At 42.9% G+C, this 20981-nt stretch overlaps 1 protein-coding gene across 3 annotated transcripts in view; it reads right to left on the bottom strand.

The window, feature by feature from the left end:
* Positions 1-1400: 1400 nt before the first annotated feature.
* The window catches only part of GRB7 (growth factor receptor bound protein 7), a 245445-nt gene continuing 225864 nt past the window's right edge, over positions 1401-20981 (bottom strand). For all 3 annotated transcript variants that reach the window (XM_077459813.1, XM_077459815.1, XM_077459814.1), the window contains 3 exons: positions 19606-19693; positions 14125-14218; positions 1401-2166 (listed from right to left, as the gene is read on the bottom strand). In XM_077459813.1, coding sequence (XP_077315939.1) covers positions 2020-2166; positions 14125-14218; positions 19606-19693 — 329 coding nt within the window. In that variant the 3' untranslated portion in view covers positions 1401-2019. The remainder of the gene's footprint in view (positions 2167-14124; positions 14219-19605; positions 19694-20981) is intronic.

Raw genomic sequence — 20981 nt, 5'->3', positions numbered from 1 at the left:
TACAGTGTACCACTTGACACAAGCAACATGCCACCAGATACAGTGTGCCATTTGCCACAAGCAGCCTGCCATCAGATACAGTGTGCCACTTGCCACCAGCAGCATGCCAGATACAATGTGCCACTTGCCACCAGCAGAATGTCACCAGATACAGTGTGCCACTTACCACCAGCAGTGTGCCACCAGATACAGTGTGCCACTTGCCACCAGCAGTGTGCCATCAGCAGCCTTCCACCAGATAGTGTGCTACTTGCCACCAGCAGCAGTGTGCAACCAGCAGCCTTCCACAAGATAGTGTGCTACTTGCCATCAGCAGCCTGCCACCAGATACAGTGTGCCACTTGCCACCAGCATGCAACCAGATACAGTGTGCCACTCGCCACCCACAGCCTGTCACCAGATACAGTGTGCCACTTACCACCAGCAGCCTGCCACTGCCTCCAAGACTCTCCCCAATTGGTTAGAAGAGACAGGGCCTGCATAGTCAATCAAATCCCTGGAGCCCCCACCCCTCCTGAGCTGGGATGGTATGGCTGTATGCCAGGAGTTTTGTTTAGACCAAGTTGTACAGGGTTGTGTGTGCAAGCTTTTGGGCTCACACTGGTGTGCTGCAGTTGGCTGCACTGCTCATGTATCTGCAGTTTTAGCTGCAGTCCTATTGATTTATATCAGGTTGCAGGTTTTTGCTGCATTTTCTGACAGTGTGCCAAAGATGCAGCATGCAGGAATTTTGGTGCGCTTTCAGAAAATGCAGAAAAAACAAACAACCTAATAGAAATCTATAGGACTGGGGGTAAAACGCAGGAAAACCGTGGATACACCAGCAATGGGCCAAAACACAGCAAATCAGTGTGAACCACCTAAAAGCACAAGGGACCACCAAGCACTGCCACAGGCTGATGACACAATTCTAAACACTTTGGCTGCAGTTATAACAGCTACTGCTGGAGAAAAAAGTTAAAAACGAGGGAAAGGGATATAAGAAACCAGTCACTGAGCTCACATGTGGACGGTCCCTGGAGGCTCATCACTCAGAGATATCCTGTTCACCTTCTATCTGCCGGTGTTTCCCACCCACACGGCTCCTTCACTGCACAGACTTCACAGAGGGGGAGGGGAAAGGCAGAGCCAACTCAGCCTCTCCCATTTGTGTAGGGGGGGAACTGTGCACTGTGACATTGTAATAACCACAGTGAGCAAACACAGATGCAGCCAGACACCCCTACATTTACACACACTTCTCCTGTCCCATAGAAGTTTATGGACAGGAAAAAAAAAAATCGGGCTTATGCTGCTGGCTGGGTGGGCCTATTTTAAGGCAGGGGCTTGGTGCTGCAGCTCCATCAGCCCCTATGTTAATCCGGCCCTGATCTGGTCCAAGCAGCACCCATATACCTGGATAGTGAACATTTCTTTTTTTATTAATGTGACACCTTGGGGTACATATAAATAATTTTTTTTCTCTCTTCATTAAGTAGATTGAGATTAAAGCAGTCTGTACAAAAATAAGGAGGAAATAGAAGGCAAAAATATATTGTTAGAATTGTTTGCATAAAATATGGGATAGTGAACTGGCCTTGTAGATATTTACAGTACAATGTGCTCAGCAACAGATGTACCATTTAACATTCCTTGCTTGTACACAGCTTGGATGCCCTTCTCTTGCCATGTTTCAGCAGGCATTGGGAGATTATGGAAAGCTCCGCTTCCACTGGAATTCAGCCACTAAATGTCATCTGGCTGTCACAAGACAGTCTGTACCATCAGAAAGAAAAGAAAAAAAGGCGTAGCTTATTGTTTGAGTGCTTCCTGATAGAACTGCATCCACTAAGGTGAGGTTTACAGTAACAATTTAGCAATGTTTTTGTCTCCAGTACCAGCACTGGACTCATGCTGGCTTTCACTGAGTAGTCTGATATAGTGGAACATCATTCATGTCAGTGGAACTTCCATCTGAAGTCAATGCGTTTCCTTCAACAGTCCTCCTCCAGCTTCACATTGTTGGCATTCAGGACTTGGTTACAGTGCTACACAAGTGCAATAGTGCTTGAGAGTACATGAGAGAATACCCCGGTTGATCTGGTGAAACTCGACCAGCTGAATAAGGTCCATAAATTTGGTTTGTCCGTCATCCATAGAGTAGTAGGGTCTACCATTTTCCTCACACTAGAGTAGGAAAAAACAGAAAAAAATATAAATTTGTATATTTTATATTGCTGGCTTATTATCTTACTTTAAAGTGAATCCTTTGTGGTCTTAAAGCGGAACTTCATCCAAAAGGGGAAGTTCCACTTGTTTGCATCCCCTCCTCCCCCATCACTGCCACATTTGGCACTTTTTTTTGGTGGGGTGGGAGCGGGTACCTGGTTTTGACAGGTCACCGCTCCCTCTTCCGGTCAGATACGTCGTGGCGATCTGAGCTGGAAGTTTGCCCCCCTCCTTCCCCATTACAAGTCCCAGAAGACTGTGGGACCATTCACAAAGCACAGTGCGACTTGCTCAGTGGGAAACCGTCTGTGAAGCCTCAAGGTTTTACTGCCTGTTTCCCTTACTTACGATGCCAGTGCCTGCACCAGAAGCCAGTTGAAGAATCGGTGAGGACATTGCTCAATCCCTGGACAGGCAAGTGTCTTTATATTAAAGTCAACATCTACATTATTTGTAGCTGCTGACTTTTAAAATGGTTGTAAAGCCACTTTTTTTCTATAATCTGCAGTATGTTAATTACTGTATATACTCCAGTATAAGCCGAGATTTTCAGCCCCTTTTTTTAGGCTGAAAGTGCCCCCCTCGGCTTATACTCGAGTCACCGCCGTCTGCCTACCTGATCAGCATGTCGTGCAGACAGACGGTGGCCATTCCACTGTTAAAAAGCCACGCCTCCCTGTCTGTGATAGGCGGAACACTCAATTTCCCAGCAGTCAGTGTTCCGCCTATCATGGACATCCTCTCATCCTCGTCCGTAGTATGAGGATGAGCGGATGTCCGTGATAGGCGGAACACTGACTGCTGGGAAATTGAGTGTTCCGCCTATCAGACAGGGAGGCGCGGCTTTTGAACAGTGGAATGGCCGCCGTCTGTCACAGACGAGGAGGAGAGGTGCGGCTTTTGAATCTTGGAATGGCCGCCGTATGTTTTTATGACATGCTGATCGGTGCAAAATGGCACACGGAGCTGCAGATGGGCACAGAGCTGCAGAGGGACACAGAGGCTGCAGATTGGCACACGGAGGCATGCACAGGACACAGGTAGGCTGCAATGGACACAGGGAGGTACACAGGGAGGTATGCAGCTGCAGATGGGCATTGTTGACCCTCTTTTCCACTCTTTTAAGCTGTAACAGTAGCTGCTGCATGTCTCATCTTCGGCTTATACACGAGTCAATACGTTTTCCCAGTTTTTTTGTGGTAAATTAGGGGCCTCGGCTTATATTCGAGTCGACTTATACTCGAGTATATACGGTATTTATATAAAAAAATTATAAAGTCTCTATGTTACACTTTACAAGTAGAGCTGTGATATATATATATAAACAAAACAAATGAAAAAAAGTGCAAAAGGTTCAAAACAAAAAGTCCATATAAACAAATCCATCCAGTGTTGCTAGTAGTGATATTACACCACTTAAAAAATAAAATAAAATAGTGCAGTCCTCTCAATTGCAAAATTCCTCCAACTCAAGACACCTCCTTACATGCACCAGTGACCCCTCTTTCTTTCAGATGAGAACTCACCGACTTTATATGCCTCCCATTCTCATGGATGGCAAATCAGCTTTTTGGTTCAAAACACCAGCTCCAATATGGATGTCAAATCATGCCTCCGTGTAATTCACAATTAGGCAGATGTCATGTTGGAGAAAAGAGAAAACTTCTAATAACCATACCACCAACATTTATTGAAAGATGAAATAAAAGAGCTGCACAAACAATTTTGGTTAAAACCACATCAGGTGCTTTATCTATTGCTGGTCTTCACCACCAACCATTGGTGATGAGATCCAGCAATAGAAACAGCAGCTGATGGGGTTTTAATAAAAATTGTTTGTGCATTGTGTAGCCACATCGGGGTGTGGCTACACAGTGATCAGAGGAGAGTCTCCTCTGATCACCGTGTAGCCACACCCCAACGCATTTCATCACTTCCGACTTCATCACAGGGAGTGGCTGCACGGCACGTTGATTATCTTTAAATATCCTCCTACTGCTGCGGGTTAACATTCGAACATCTGTTTGTGTGTTTTTTCGTTTGATTCTCGCTGAGTTCCTAAATAGCAGGTGTTTCCACAGCCCTTATCTGTCTATTCCATTAACCTCAGGGTTACCAAATTCAATCTGTAAATAGGGGAAGATTTTTAAAGTGTCAAATATAATTATGTTAATCTATTTATTTGATATCCCATAGGAGGAGATTCAATATACAACATAATTACCACATGTATTGCACACAATATTTTAGATATGTGTAAAAAAAAAATAAACTATAGTGGCAACCTTATGTACAGGCTCCCTGCCATCCTCCAGCCCGGCAGACCTTACAGGACCCAAATGAAATCTGGTGGGGGGGGGGTGCATCTCACCCCAGCACCCCTAGATCCAGCCATGTTTGCAGCCAAGGCACCTAACAAATTAGAGTATGCATTCACACTATAGAGTGTCTTGAAAAAGTATTCATACCCCTTGAAATTTCCCACATTTTGTCATGTTATAACCAAAAACATAAATGTATTTTATTGGGATTTTATGTGATTAACCAACACAAAGTGGCATATAATTGTGAAGTGGAAGGAAAATGAGAGTGACATTTGCCCATTCTTCTTTGCAAAATAGCTCAAGCTCTGTCAGATTGGATGGAAAGCGTCTGTGATCAGCAATTGTCTTGCCACAGATTCTCAATTGGATTTAGGTCTGGACTTGGACTGGGCCATTGGAACACATATGTTTTGATCTAAACCATTCCATTGTAGCTCTAGCTATATGCTTAGGGTTGTTGTCCTGTCTCAAGTCTTTTGCAGACTCTAACCAGTTTTATTTTTAATATTGCCCTATATTTGGCTCCATCCATCCTGCTTCTCTGTCCCTACTGAAGAAAAGCATCCCCACAACATGATGCTGCCACCACCATGTTTCATGATGTTTCATGGTGGGGATGGTGTGTTCAGGGTGATGTGCAGTGTTAGTTTTCTGCCACACATAGCTTTTGCTTTTAGGCCAAAAAGTTATTTTGGCTTTCTTTCAACAATGACTTTCTTCTTGCCACTCTTCAATAAAGGCCAGATTCGTGGAGTGTATGACTAATAGTTGTCCTGTGGACAGATTCTCCCACCTTAGCTGTGGATCTCTGCAGCTCCTCCAGAGTTACCATGGGCCTTTTGGCTGCTTCTCCGATTAATGCTCTCCTTGCCCGGCCGGTCAGTTTAGGTGGACAACCATGTCTTGATAGGTTTGCAGTTGTGCCATACTCTTTCCATTTTCGGATGATGGATTGAACAGTGCTCTGTGAGATGTTCAAAGCTTGGGATATTTTTTTTATAACCTAACCCTGCTTTAAACTTCTCCACAACTTTATCCCCGATCTATCTGGTGTGTTCCTTGGCCTTCATGATTCTGTTTGTTCACTAAGGTTCTCTAATACACCTATGAGGGCTTTACAGAACAGTTGTATTTGTACTGAGATTTAATTACACAGAAGTGGACTCTATTTACTAATTAGGTGACTTCTGAAGGAATTTATTTGCAAAAAAGATTGAAAACAATTTATCATTTTCCTTCCACTTCACAATTATGTGCCACTTTGTGTTGGTCTATTACATAAAATCCCCCACGAAAAATGGTTATGTTTTTGGTTGTAACATGACAAAATGTGGAAAATTTCAAGGGGTATGAATAATTTTTAAAGCAACAGTAAAGTTCACTCAATATCCTTCAGAGAAAAAATACAGAAGTAATAAAAAGTTTGGTCTTTACTAAACTGTCGTGTTCCACAATATGTTAAGTCAACATTTTTTTAAATCTTGTCCTTAAATGTTATAGGCGTTCAATCTTAATTGTTTAAATACACCCAGTTAATAACAGTTTGATGGAAAGCTGAAGGCTGACTAAAACTTTGTAGATCTACAATGCCGATTCATCACAAAATGAACACATGTTGCTTAAAGCATGCCCAGAAAAGAATATCAGCAAGGGTGTAACTTGAGGCTGGACAGGTCTCTGGAGCCAGGTAGTCATTGAGGTTGATTTACTAAAGCAGTAGGTAATTTTAACTTAGATTAGTAAATAAAGTAAAGCTGTCTTTACTTTGAAAAACAGTCATGTGATGGGGAATAAAAATAAAAATAAAAATTTACTCTGTCAGCATTTTGAAGGTGCATACTTACATACATACAGTAGCTTTCAGTGCCTAGAATTTGGGCAGATTTGACCTCACAAAGCTCCACTAGTTCTTGATAGTGTGTGAGCTTTGGCGGCTCCCATACATTTCTATAATGAGCAACTTCATGGACTAATAGAAATGCGTGGGAGGAGGCAAGCAAACTTTAACACTACCAGTAAATGTCAAAGCTTTGCCCAATTAAGACAACACTTATGCCGCGTACACGCGTTCGAATTATCCGGCGGACTTACCCGAACGAGCGGACCTGCCCACACACGACCGGACTTTTCCGGCGGACTAGGTCCAGCAGAAATACCCGCCGGATTATGGCGGGAGCCGGCTGGACTTTTGAAATGAACGGACTTGCTCACACACACGGAGTAAAGTCCATTCATTTTAAACGTGGCTCCAGGTAGATGGAACTAGCGCAGAAAGTGAATGCCGCCGCCTACATCGGCTAGATTGACACCTCACAAGCCCCGTCACCTGGTATAGATTTAAAGGGGAAGCCCTACACCGAAAAAACGGCATGGGGTCCCCCCAAAGGCCATAGCAGACCCCTCATCCGAGTACGTAGCCTGGGGGTGACGAGTGAGCGCCCCCCCCTCCTGAGCCATACCAGGCCACGTGCCCTCAACATGGGGGGGTGATTTGGGGAAGGGGGGACCCTGCAGCCCCCCCACCCCAAAGCACCTAGGTCCCATGTTGATGAGGTCAAGGGCCTTCTTGCCGGGCATCCGCTTTCTTCTTCCAGCTCTTTTACTAGCGTTGGCCCGGTCTTCTTCTTCCACGATGCTCTCTCCGGCCGTAATGCTGGGGACGCGTTGTGCGGTGACTTATATAGGAAAATGGCCGGGGTCACCGGGTGATGTCACATCATCCTCCGGGACTGTGACATCATAAGGGGCAGGGTCCCCATGTGACATCACCCGTGACCCCGCCCCTTGTCCCTATATAAGTCGCCGCACAACGCGTCCCCAGCATTACGGCCGGAGAGAGCGTTGTGTCAACATTGGAAGATGGAAGAAGAAGAAGAACAGAAGAAGAAGCAGAAGGTGGCGGCGGTGACAGAAGACTGTGCCAATGCTAGTAAAAGAGCTGGAAGAAGAAAGCGGAGGCCGGACAAGAAGAACCGAAGAGCGGGACAAGACCCCCAAAGACCGGGACAAGCCCCCCCCCCGAAGTTGGAACAAGATCTCCGGATGGCGGCGACGGAGAAAGCCGGGCTAGTAAAAGAGCTAGCAAAAGAGCAGAAGATAGCGGAGTCCGGCGAGAAGACCCCCGAAGACAGAAGAAGAAATACACTTAAATACACAAATAAGTCTTTTAACGACGAAACGTACGTCGGCAGGCAGACGTGCTGACGTCATCGCGATACAGTGTAGGTTGGACGGGTGATTGCATGCCGGCCGGTATTTTTTATGAGTGTTTTTACTGCTTTCTATGTAAGTGTATTTCTTTACTTTCATTAAATTTGTTATATGGAATTATGCTATGGGGAGTCTTCTTTCCATTTCCCTGGAATCTCGAGTACTGCCTTTCTGCTTCATGTGCTGCTGTTGATGGTCCCGGCCTGTTTGATTCAATAAGGGAGCCTACTATGATCATGGACTGAGGAGGTGCTGTGGATATTGACTATGGGCATTAAATCGCTTGCCTTTTGGTAAGCGCATATTTTGTATGGTGGTGGTCACGATCATCATCACGAGAACATTGAACACTTTGTATTTTCAATTTTTTATTTTTTGCATTATTATTACACTCATATTATCACCAATTTTTTTATTATTATCACGAATATCTATTTTTTACATTTCATTTTTATTGCTACTATTAATCTAATATTTTTTATTTTTCCATGAATTCTTATGAAATTTTGGTATTTATTAAGTTTTCACTGGACTATTTTTCATTTATTGGACTTTTTTATCACTTCACTGGGATTTTTCGAATTTCATTAGTAACACTTATTATTTATAATTCTTTTTATAAATTATGGTATTTTTGATTTATTAGAGGGGTAGATCAACTTTTTTTCGCTACTATTGCAATCAAATCACTTTTATTTACAGTATTTATGTATGTGCGTGGCTTTTTTCTTATGTTATCTGAGTATTTCAAAAACTGCTGATCTACTGGGATTTTCAAGCACAACCATCTCTAGGGTTTACAGAGAATGGTCTGAAAAGGAGAAAATGTTGTGTGGCCGAAAATGCCAGAGGAGAATGGGCAGACTGGTTCGAGATAATAGAAAGGCAACTGTAACTCAAATAACCACTTGTTACAATCAAAGTATGCAGAATACCAACTCTGAATGCACAACACATTGAACCTTGAAGCAGATGGGCTACAGCAGCAGAAGACCACACCTGTCAGCTAAGAATGGGAAACTGAGGCTACAATTCGCACAGACTCACTCAAATTAGACAATAGAAGATTGGAAGAATGTTGCCTGATCTGAGGAGTCTCAAATTCAGCTGCTACATTCAGATGGTAGGATCAGAATTTGGTGTAAACAACATGAAAGCATGGATCCATCTTGCCTTGTATCAATGGTCCGGGCAGGGGGTGGCGGTGTAATGGTGTGGGGGATATTTTCTTGGCACACTTTGGGCCCCTTAGTACCAATTGAGCATTGTTTAAACACCACGGCCTACCTGAGTATTGTTTCTGACCATGTCCATCCCTTTAAGACTACAGTGTCCCCATCTTCTGATGGCTCCTTCCAGCAGAATAATGCACCATGTCACAAAGCTCAAATTATCTCACCACTGATTTCTTGAACATGACAATGAGGTCACTGTACTCCAATGGCCTCTACAGTCACCAAATCTCATCCAATAGAGCACCTTTAGGATGTGGTGGGAGATAAGCTTCATGGATGTTTCCTGGGACAGGTGATCTCTGACTGGTCTAGGTGAAGCAAGTGACCAGTTAACCAATCAGGGGAGAGAAGGGGTGAGGCCGCGTCAGGTCAGTGCTCCGTGTTTGAATGGACACATGAAGCTGTGGCTCAGGTGCCTCCATAGCAAGCTCCTGGCTGTGGGGGCACTCGACAGGAGGAAGGGACCAGGAGCAGCAAAGAGGAGGACCTGGGCTGCTCTGTGCAAAACCAATTGCACATAGGAGGTAAGTATAACATGTTTGTTATTTATTCTTATTTTTTTAAATAAACTTTACAATCACTTTAAACCTTAGGTAGAGTTTTCATAGCCACAGCAATAAATAGTATCGTACCACAGCAATACCAGGAGTGATAATACTAGCATGGAGGAAATGTCATTCAAACCCAAAATTAGTTCAGTAAACATGCAACATTTTCAGATTTGATTGGAGTGTGCCTTTTAGGAAAAGTGAAAATATTCACCAAAACACCATGGATCTTCAAATCAAAGTGAAGGTCCACCCTAAAAAATTTTTAGGGCCAGTTCACACCACATGCAGTCCAGTGCATTTTTGTTCTGCATTAAAAACGCATGGAAAGTAGGTTATATGGTTTACAATGGCATAGTTCACACCAGTTCTTGCAATTCCAGTGTGTTCCAGAAAAAAAAAGTAGGCTATGCTACATTTTTTCTGCACTGGAACTCTGTTAAACGCATCAAATAAGCACTGGAACGCACCTAAATGCACTAAAAATGCACTGCAAAACACTTGGTAAGGTTAAGAAAAAAGAGGGGGGGGGAGCACTGGACTGTATCAAAAACGCACAAAAAACGCATCAAAAACGCACATGCAGAAAAGCACCTGGAACGTATCCGGACTGGGTTTCTATGTGTAAGTTCGGCCCTTACACATTGAAATTTTCTTTGAAATAAATTAAAAAACATAGGAAAAAAAAAAGTTTTACTTAGCAGAAACCCCTGTTGCTAGGCAGTCTTCCTAATCTGCCTCTTCCTGGTCAGGGGAGCTGTTCCGTCACTTACTCCTCTTCGGCGTGCTCCCTCGTTGACTTCTGGGACCTGTGTGTGTCCCAGAAACAACAGGGCCATTCACAAAGCACTGTGCGACTCGCGCATGCGCAGTAGGAAACGAGCAGTGAAGCCGCAAGGCTCCACTGCCGGCTTCCCTTAGTTGGAATGGCGGCGCTGACACTAGATCCGATGGACGGATCGACCTCAGGGGGGCGACATTGCGGGCTCGCTGGACAGGTAAGTGCCCTTATTAAAAGTCAGCAGCTACAGTGTTTGTAGTTGCTGACGTAAAAAAAAAAAAAAAAAACGGTTGGAACACCTCTTTAAGTCCAAACATTAATGTTACATCTCTGTATCTGCTTATTATGTATGTATTACTGTCATAATCAATTAAATTCCTATATACTCACCAATCAACTCTACAGCTACCTTTTACTTCATATAAAGTCCCGCCCCCTTGCTCTCCTCCTTCTCAACAAATTGGGATGGAAACTTGTGACCTTACCAGGTCATGGTTTCACTCAAACTCCCTAGGGATGGAATTACATGACCTTTACCAGGACATAATTTCCTTAAAGTCCCTAAAAACCTTCATTTTTTGTCATTTAACTAATTAGGGATGGAAGTACTTAGTTATGCTCTATTTGTTTATCTTTACTACATTCTTGCAAATTATTGACCTTCGATTTAGCCTCCCTTGTTCTTATCCAATTATATTATTTTAATTTAAGTAACCTCTCAAAATTTCTAGAACTCATATTTATATAATTTTTTATATATAATTAAGTCCCTTATAGACATGTGGTCTTGGTCTATTTACACCGTTGGTGTGTGGTGTGATCGGACTGCCGTGCCGCCCGGTTCTGTCCTTACTTCCGGGAGTTGCGTCGCGCTCTGCGGACCTCCCCCTGCCCCCGCGTCATCCTATGCCTGGGGGGGTGGAGATCCCGCACAGCGCGTCGACGTCACGGTCCCACGCTGAACGCGCAACGTCACTCTGACGCCGCCGCGTCCCTGCACGTGGAGCCTACATCCGCGGGCAGACTGGGGGATGTGTAGCCATTCGGCCGGTGACTTTGTCAGCCCGGCTGCTAGCCCATCCTCCTTGCTTTCCGCCATGCGTCGTGGCGTTGATGGGCATTCCCTGGCGACGCACATGCAGGTATTTTCCTGGGTAATGGCTGGCACTCGAGGTTGCCTGTACTTGGGTTCACACACAGTCAGGGTTTTCTTCTGCCTCTTCTCCCATATATTTTTCTAAATACAGGTAATGGTGCACCCTTCACTTTCCTTACACGGTTCACACTTCCATTATTGGTCTTCTATGGATAAGTTTCCTATCCATTTTCTTCATGCATGTTTTTGGATCACTTTTTCACCCCTCACTTTTGCTTTTGTCTTTGGGATACCTTCACTGTCCCACCCTGCTTACCCTTTATCAGCACGGGCTCTTTTGCCCATTACTTTCTTTTCACCTTTCCTTTTGGGCACTTTTCTGCTCACTTTTACATTCTTATCCGCTCCATCACCTATTTGTTCCCCCACAGGAGTGCCTCGTTAGTTCCATGCCCGCCCTGGGTGAAGCCTGTGTGGGTTATGTTTCCGGGCCGCCTGCCACAGCTCCCGGCCGGGGGTGCCCCCGGACGGTTTGCGTCACCCGGTCATCCCATCACCGATTTGTGTATCTGAGCAAGTAGACATGTACTTGGGGTAAGGTTTATTCATCCTTTCCACATTCATGTCGCTTATCATTTTTATCACATTATTGATCTATTATTATTCTATCACAGATTCATTACGCCTTGCTCCTGATGAGTGGCTCAAAAGCCACGAAACGCGTAGAGCTACAAACTGTCGTATTCTTACCATCATTTACTTGAGTCTCAAGTTATTATTGTATTATGTCCATTTATTGACCTAGGGAGGCAATAGGTCTTGCAGGTTTTATTGTGTTAAATATTCTTACCCAATCCTTTGCTGGTGAATTTTGGAATCTGATTGTTAATCTACCATGAGTAATTGATGATATTAACAAGTGTAAATGTTGATCTTATGATATTAATGTTACATCTCTGTATCTGCTTATTATGTATGTATTACTGTCATAATCAATTAAATTCCTATATACTCACCAATCAACTCTACAGCTACCTTTTACTTCATATAAAGTCCCGCCCCCTTGCTCTCCTCCTTCCAAACATTTAATTAAAAAAATGATCACATCACAGATGTAATGTTTCTGAGCCATGCAGGACCCCTTCGTCATGTGACTCTTGATGAAGGGGGGCTGCGTGGCTCTGGAACATTGTACCTTCCTATCTGTGATGTGATAATTCTTCAATAAAACTTTGGACTTAATTTGAAGATCCATGGTGTGCTAACGAATATTTTCAGGTAAGATTCAGTCTCCAGCTGGTGGTCACTGTAGCACACAATATTTCAGAGTCTTCTTGTCATAAAATCCGATGTGTGTGCTCCATCTGATTTTTTCCGTCGGAAATTTTCGACACACAAAGTTTGAGAGCTGGATCTAAAATTTCCGACAACAAAATCCGATCATTTAAATTCCCATCGTGTGTAGACAATTCCAACGGACAAAGTGCCATGCATGCTCAAAAAAAAATTACGAGACAAAAGCTATTGGCTACTGCCCTCTTTATAGTCCCGTCGTATGTGTTCTACGTCACCGCGTTCTGAATGATCGGATTTTCTGTCGACTTTGTGCGACCGTGTGTATGCAAGATAAGTTTGGGCAAAAATCCAACGGATTTTGTAATCAGAATGTCCAACCGTGTGTACAGGGCAGAGGACAGAGACTGGCAGGCAGCTATTATTTTCAGAAGAATGTAAGCAGTTGCAGTCTTTGTGTTTCCCTCAGTACGAGTTTCCTTTAACCTCCTGGCATCCAAATTTTTTCGGGAGGACGTCATATGATGGCCTCCACTGCACACACTCCCTGCGCACGCCCTGCAGGGCGCACACGGAGCGCGCTCTGATCACCAAGTCACTGAAACTCGGGTGATCACCTATCCAAGTAAGGGGCCGGTCCTGGCCCCTTACCATGTGATCAGCTGTCAGCCAATGACAGCTGATCACATGATGTAAACAAAAGCTCAGTGATCGTTTTTTTTTTCTCCTCACGTCGACAACGGAGGAGAAAAAAAAAGCCAATCACCGGCTTATCTTAAAGGGACATCGGTCCCAAAAAGGAAGTGGCAATTATGCCTCATTTATAACAGTGCCCACAAGTGCCAGCTATCGATGCCCACAAGTGCCACCTATCAATGCCACCTAGAAGTGCTGCCTATCAGTGTAACCGATCAGTGCCCATCACTGCCACCCATCATTGGCACCTATCGGTACCCATCAGTGCCGCCTCATCAGCGTACATCAATGACGGACAAAAATTACCCGTTTATAAAATTTTAAATCTAATAAAATAAAACATCTTTTTACATTTAAAAAAAAAAAAAAAACACAGGTGATCAAATACCACCAAAAGAAAGCTCTATTTGGGGGAAAAAATGATAAAAATTTCATTTGGGTACAGTGTCGTATGAGCGCGCAATTGTCATTCAAATTGCGACAGCGCTGAAAGCTGAAAATTGGTCTGGATAGGAGGGGGGTTTAAGTGCCCTGTAAGCAAGTGGTTACATTTTCTGTAATTATTAAAAACTGCTTATCTAGCAAAAACAACTAATGGCTCCAGGGTTACAACATAAATTCTTATCAGAGTCGGGTTTAATTTAACCGCTAGCTATTTCAGTGCCATAATTGCTTTGCATAATGCACCATGTTCTTCTCACGTTCTCCAGTTGCACTGAGGTCAACCACATACCGGTAGGATGAGGTAGTGCTTGATCTTCTGCAAGTGACACAATGACAGGACAAATCCTTTGGGATTTCTTGTGCTTTCTCGTACCAGGAAAACTCTGCGGGGGGGATAAGAGAGAGTATCTATGTCAGAAGACAAGAGAAGATGTGTCTTATTTAATTTCATACCATTGCCCGTGACTAGAACAATCCAAACAATTTGCTAACTATTTGTGCACTTTTAATACTCAATGACAACAAGTTTCCTGCTTTCAATAGTCAGATAAAAGTCAACCTCGGGCAGAGGTTCCTTACCCTGTTAGTGCTGTAATTACTATCCTCCTATGATATGGCAATCATTAAACATCAATATATAAGGCCATAATCATGTCGAGAGTAATCTGCAACATTTGTCAATGGATCTAAAGGGCTTTTATTTGGCAAAGATTTAGCCAATCCTCTCTTGTACCTCTTGATAGTTAAAAGGCAGCTGTGTGTTATTAGTCATAGATTACAAATACAGGCAAGCCTCCTCAAACTCAAAAGTATAGAAGCCAGAAACAGATAATGGCAACCTACATGTTATGTTCATGACAGTTGTACCTTAAATGAACCCCTAAAATAAATCCTAAATTTCCCATAAGAAAAACGGGGTCAACGTATACTGGTTAGATCTGCCCAGGTTCAATTCATCAAGGATTTGGCAAGTCTTGTTCAAAATGTATCAATTCCAAACTTAGAGGTGAATCCCACTGAAGTCTATGGGGTCATATGTTGTCATATTCTGACTATTTTCAGGGCTAATAGGCAAACTAATGTCATAAAGGGCGGCACAGTGGTGTAGTGGGTAGCACTCTCACCTAGCAGTAAAAAGGGTCGCTGGTTCGAATCCCAACCACGACACTACCTGCCTGGAGTTTACATGTTCTTCCTGTGCCTGCGTGGGTTTCCTCCCACACTCCAAAGACCTGCAGGTAGGTTAATTGGCTTCTGTCCAAAATTGGCCCTAGTATATGAATGGGGACCTTGGATTGTGGGCTTCTTGAGGGTAGGGACCAATGTGAGTGTGTGATGTATGTGTGGAGCACTGTGCAAAATTGACAGCGCTATATGGGTACCTTAAATAAATAATATATAACAGAGGAGCATCTTAATGGGACACAATGGGGGTTATTTACAAAAGGCAAATCCACTTTGCACTGAAAGTGCAGTTGCTCTAAATCTAAGGGGTAGATCTGAAATGAGTGGAAGCTCTTCTGATTTTATCATCCAACCATGTGCAAGGTAAAATGCTGTTTTTTTTTTCTTGCATATCCCCCTTGGATCTACAGCAACTTTACTTCCAAGTGCACTTGCAGTGCAAAGTGGATTTTCCTTTAACAAATAACCCCCAATGTACAGGGATAGGGACAACTGTAGACACGCACCCACACTCACTCAGGTTGAACTGGATGGACTGGTGTCTTAATTCAACCTTACTAACTATGTAACTATATAAAAAAAGCATGGGAAGTTGGGCACTGCCAGGGACATGCACTGTATCAAAGCAAAAAAACCCTCCAAAAATCCAAAAAGAGGATCTCTTTATGTGACAATAAGGGAAACATTGAAAATACACAAAATCTTTAAATAACATGCTTTCCTTAAACCTGTACATGGGGTTAAGGGACAATATGATTTCCATGGACAGCCAGAGCAACGGCACTGGTAAAGCAAATTTGTCTGTGAAATTGCTTTGTGTTTTTAGTATGAATGTGTCTTAAAGGCTACCTTTCATAACATGTTATACCAATATCCAGGGTGTAACATGTAAATAAATGAGCAGTCCTGGAGCCCCATTGCGACAGCTGGCCAAGGATCTTCTCCCTGCACCCGCTGTCAAAAAAAAAAAAAAACGCAGCTTGGTGGGGTATTCTGTGAATGGGAGAACTAAAATTTCCATAAACTATTATTACTGAGAACTTGTAGTTCTCAGTGAAGTACCAAGTTGCTGAAAAACACGCTTGATTATTCCTGTTGTTCAGTAACTGCCAGCCCATATGAGGTACAGACAGACAGCTATACTGGCAGTCTGTTGGAGCCCTGCGTTGCACCCCCGATCTGCTGAACGTAGGTGCAATGTTTTACAGGCTCCTAATAAAAAGAAAAATAAATACACATTTTTTTTACCTGCAAAAATATGTGAACTTATTATTATTTTTTTTGGTTTACAAAGGTGAACTTATCTTTTAAATACAGCAGCATCATTCCAATCTAAATCATTTACATTTTTTTCCAGGTAGTTTTAGCAGTGAGACATGATTTTTCATCAAACAGTAAAAGACCCGCTGTGACTGGTATATATAAATAATATAAATTGGCCAGTATTTCACTGTGGCTGTCCATATTCTCACTAATGAAAATCTGGCCTGCCACTGGTCAATTCCTATCAAGCTCTCCTTAATGTGTAACTTAAGGCCCATACACACGATCAGACTTTTTGACAACAAACATGCAAATTAGCTGTTTTAAAGCAACATCCGACTGTGTGTACGCTCCATCGGACAAATTTTTTCGGTTTTCATCAGACTTTTGTTGGCTGTGCGAGCGGACAAACTTTCTGGCAACAAAAGTCAGATGGAGCAAAGTCCAATCGTGTGTACAGAAAACCATAGGACTTTTGTACAAAGTACAAAGTGCTCAGAACCAATGCAAAAGATCAGCCAACAATACAGAAGTTGACGGTAAAGAGCAGAAAAAAAGTTAGCTGAAAAAGTCCTGCCGTGTGTATGCAATACAAGTTCATGGCCAATGCCCTTTGTACAAAAATCCACGGGAAAGTTTGTACAAAGTCCTATCGTGTGTATGAGGCTTTACACTTACCTCCATGGGTGATTAGCTAACACTGCCCACAGCAACGGGTGCAACAATCTATGGATTTGAAAGCCCTGCTCTTTCTCCATTTCTTTTCTTAGGGCTGGGATGGATTAATTCCAACTGGTCAAAGTGGTCACGTGCCAGTGGGTGACCAATCAGAATCACTCTGACATGTCTTGGAAGCCCTGAAGAAAGAAGAGAAGAAGAGTGGGGCTTTCAGATCCCCAGATCGCTGCACCAGCTGCACGGGCAATAGCAGCAATGGGTGGAGGGTGTTAGTTCACCTGTTCTGTTCTAAATTTACACTTTAAGTACTAAGAGTCTGCAGATGATGCGGCAGTGTAAAATTTGCCAACAGCAGGACATTTTTAATGAAGGAGAATCAGCTGAAATGTAACAGACAAAAATACAGGCAGGTGTTTTACTACAAGAATATGGAGACCACAGATGATACAGTGATGTAAAATTGGCCAGCAACAGGACAATTTTACTGAGCTAGGCTAGGCCAAAATTTAATAGAGACAAAGAGCTCAGGCTGGAGCTTTACTACAATAATTATATTCTTTTTAGATATTGCAGAGAAAATTATTTGCCAGCAGCAGGACAGTTTTATTCAGGGCAATGGGCTTTAATGGTGCATGTCTAACTTTTATTTTATCTATGGTGATAGGGGTCTTTTTTTTTTAAAGGAGAGTTTCACAGCAAAAAAAAAAGTTTTCTATGGATGGAAATGCAGCTAAATTTGGCTGCAGACCTCAAATCAACAAGTACAAAGGTAAAAGACAAAAATGCCCCCATAAAAAGAAACAGCAAAGGGGTTGATAGCCCAAACAGCTAGCAATCAGAATTGAATCCTAAATCCTAATCTCTCCCTATTCAGTTTGTCAGCTTACTCTGTTTTCCCTACAACGGCTTACAGTTCACTGACACTAGGGCTGCTTTGTGCCCCCACCCTTTAGAGTAAGGGATCTCCTTGTTCAAAAAGCCCTATTATTAGCCCTTCTAAGCATGAAGACCATAGGTTCCAGGCCATGAAGTGCATTGTTCTAAGAAAAGTTCTCCCAGGCAAATCTGCATGAAAATTCACCAGGACGTGGAATCTCAAACCTGCTGGATTCACCTTAAAGTGGTTGTAAACCCTGTTACACCACTTTTACCTACAGGTTAAAAGCCTTGCACAGCTTAGGAGATATTCACTGTATCCACATGTGCCGATGTCACCAGCACATGCACACTGAAGAAGTGGCCTGCTCGTGCCATTTCTTCAGTAGCTGTGCCGTGACTGGCGGCTCCCATGCGCATGCATGGGAGTGACTTCATCGAGGCTCCAGCCAATCACAGCGCCGGAGCCCACGAACCCGGAAATAACTCCAGCAGAGATGTCGCTGGTCACAGCAGTGTACAGGGACCGCTGCAATAGCTTTGATCTAAGGTAAATATTTCATAATGAGCTAGTATGTGATGCATACTAGCTCATTATGTCTTTGCCTTGCAGGTTTTTTTTTTCTGAGTTTACAACTTAAAACCCATGTTAGTGGTACACCTGAACCTCATCCTTACTCCCTGCATGGTTTAGAAGGGTTTTCCTGAGCTCCCTGAATGCACAGCTGTACGAGCATTGGTTTTCAAAGTCTAGGGCTGTGCCACCCATGAGGTCACCTGGGACAACATGGTGTGGGTGTCAGCACTGAGGCCAGAGTATCCACACCAGACACTAAATTCTCAGTGCAGCTCAGCAGTGCTGAGCTCAGGGAGGCCCCTTATAAACCATGCTAAAGTGCTGCTGGTCTGCCACTTTGCTACAAGAGAAGCTTCTGCCCGGAGGTCTACATTTTAGTAAGTGTTGAGGAAGGTAAAGGGGGACCTTTACACACATGAATTAAATTTATCTTTAACCCTTAACTTATTACTCAATAGTAAGATTTTATCCAAATTATAACCTTATATTCTATTAGATATGATTCCTTGAAATTCACTGGTAAACTGACACTTCTGGAAGCGTTGGGTCTCTTTGAACCTTCTGCATCACTTACTGATGACCTCTTAATGAACCAGTGAGAGTACATTTTTCTTTGATAGGGAAAGCTCTTCTAGTGACGGGGTCCCTTTCAGGAGTAAAAACTTTAAACTGTGTTTGTGGTATAGGTAAATTAAATTGGGAAGCAAGGTAACGGAATTCGTACTTTTGCCTTGTAGTTGAGGGACCAGATATTGGACAGGCCAGATACTAGTGGTGGCCTGAGATCATCAATACAGAGTAGTTTTACGATGCTGCTTGTGGAAAAGGAAAGTACTGCATTTATCTTATTTTACAGGGTGGTTTTGGTTTAATTTGCTGCAGTTAGTGGTGGCTTAACTGGTTTATGTCTCTGTAAATGCTGACACTATACAATATGGCAAAAAATATATATTTATGAGTTCATGTCATGTCTGTGAAAGTTTAATCTTGGCTTGGAGTCTGGATATGGTAAGAAATGTTCACAGTATACATAAAATATAATAATTATATAGATTTAAGCTACATTAGCAAGATATATTTACAGTAAACAGAAGAGTAACGCCATTTTGATGATGGGTGTTATTGTGAGTGAAGAAGTGTGGAGAGAATCAGAGTTAGTGATGACAAAATAGCAAGGCTTTCTGGTCTTACCCGTCCGCCATTCCTTGCTGCATCATGAGTCGCTGAGTCTCATCTCTTGATAGACGCCCATGATACCACGCCTGAGTCTTGTGTATGACTGTCGGAAAATAAGATCGGTAAACTATCCACAGACTTGTAGCTCATAGAGACTGAATTCACTGGAGAGAGGGTAAAGTTGGCTATACACTACTACCTACATCTGTATGAAATTTTTTTGGACATTCAATGACTGGACCAATGCTATTTCCCAAACTAAGAACCACATACACTGGGGGGAGATTTACTAAAACTTGAGCTCACAGAATCTGGTGCAACTGTTTATGGTAGGCAAACAGCTTCTAACTTCAGCTTGTTCAATTACCTTTGATAGTAAGGCTTGGTTCACACTGCCACGACCTGAAAGTCACGGCTTTGCCAGGCGACTTGCTGGTGATTTGCTAGTGGCTTGAGCATGACTTGATGCGACTTTGAAGTGACTTTTAGGGAATGTCTGGGTGATCTTCCTGTAATGTAAAGGGGGGATATGATCACCATGTATAAATATATAAGGGGTCCATATAGTGAACTTGGTGTTGAGTTATTCACTTTACAGTCAACACTGAGGACAAGGGGGCACTCTACGTCTAGAGGAAAAGAGATTTCATCTCCAAATACGGAAAGGTTTCTTCACAGTAAGATTGGTGAAAATGTGGAATGGATTCCTTGCAGAGGTGGTTCTGGTTAGCTCATTAGATTGCTTTAAGAAAGGCCTGGATTCATTCCTAAATGTACATAATATAACTGGATATTGACATTTATATGTAAAGTTGATCCAGGGAAAATCCAATTGCCTCTCTGGGATCAGGAAGGAATTGTTTCCCCTGCTGTAGCACATTGGATCCAGCTTTTCTGTTTTTTTTTGCCTTCCTCTGGATCAACTATGGGTATAGGATTGGGTATATGGGATTGTATGATATTTTTTATGTTATTTTATTTTATGGTGGAACTAGATGGACTTGTGTCTTTTTTCAACCTGACTAACTATGTAACTATGTAATATTAGATCCAAATCACCTCAATATAGATGAGGCTCTGACTTGAAGGCGACTTCCATTAAAGTTGGATAGAAGTCGCCTTGAAGTAGTACAGTAACCTTTTCTAAAGTCAGAGCGACTTCAGTAGTGCTAATTAAGACAGTTCTCATTGACTAACATGGGATTTCACATTCCACGCCACTTGGGTCCTCAAAAGTTGGATTCAAAGTCACAGTCATGTGAATCAAGCCTTAGGCCGCGTACACACGCGCGGACTGTTCACCCAACCTTGTTCGTCAAACAGTTTGACAAACAGTCCGCTCAAAATTAGCATGAGCGGACTTGACCACACACGATGAACGAACAGTCCGC

This window comes from Lithobates pipiens, unplaced genomic scaffold (genome assembly GCF_037356315.1).
Source record: "Lithobates pipiens isolate NorthernLeopardFrog02 unplaced genomic scaffold, aLitPip1_a1.2 Scaffold_28, whole genome shotgun sequence".
Classification (NCBI taxonomy): domain Eukaryota; kingdom Metazoa; phylum Chordata; class Amphibia; order Anura; family Ranidae; genus Lithobates; species Lithobates pipiens.
This window is presented reverse-complemented; position numbering and strand designations above follow the sequence as displayed.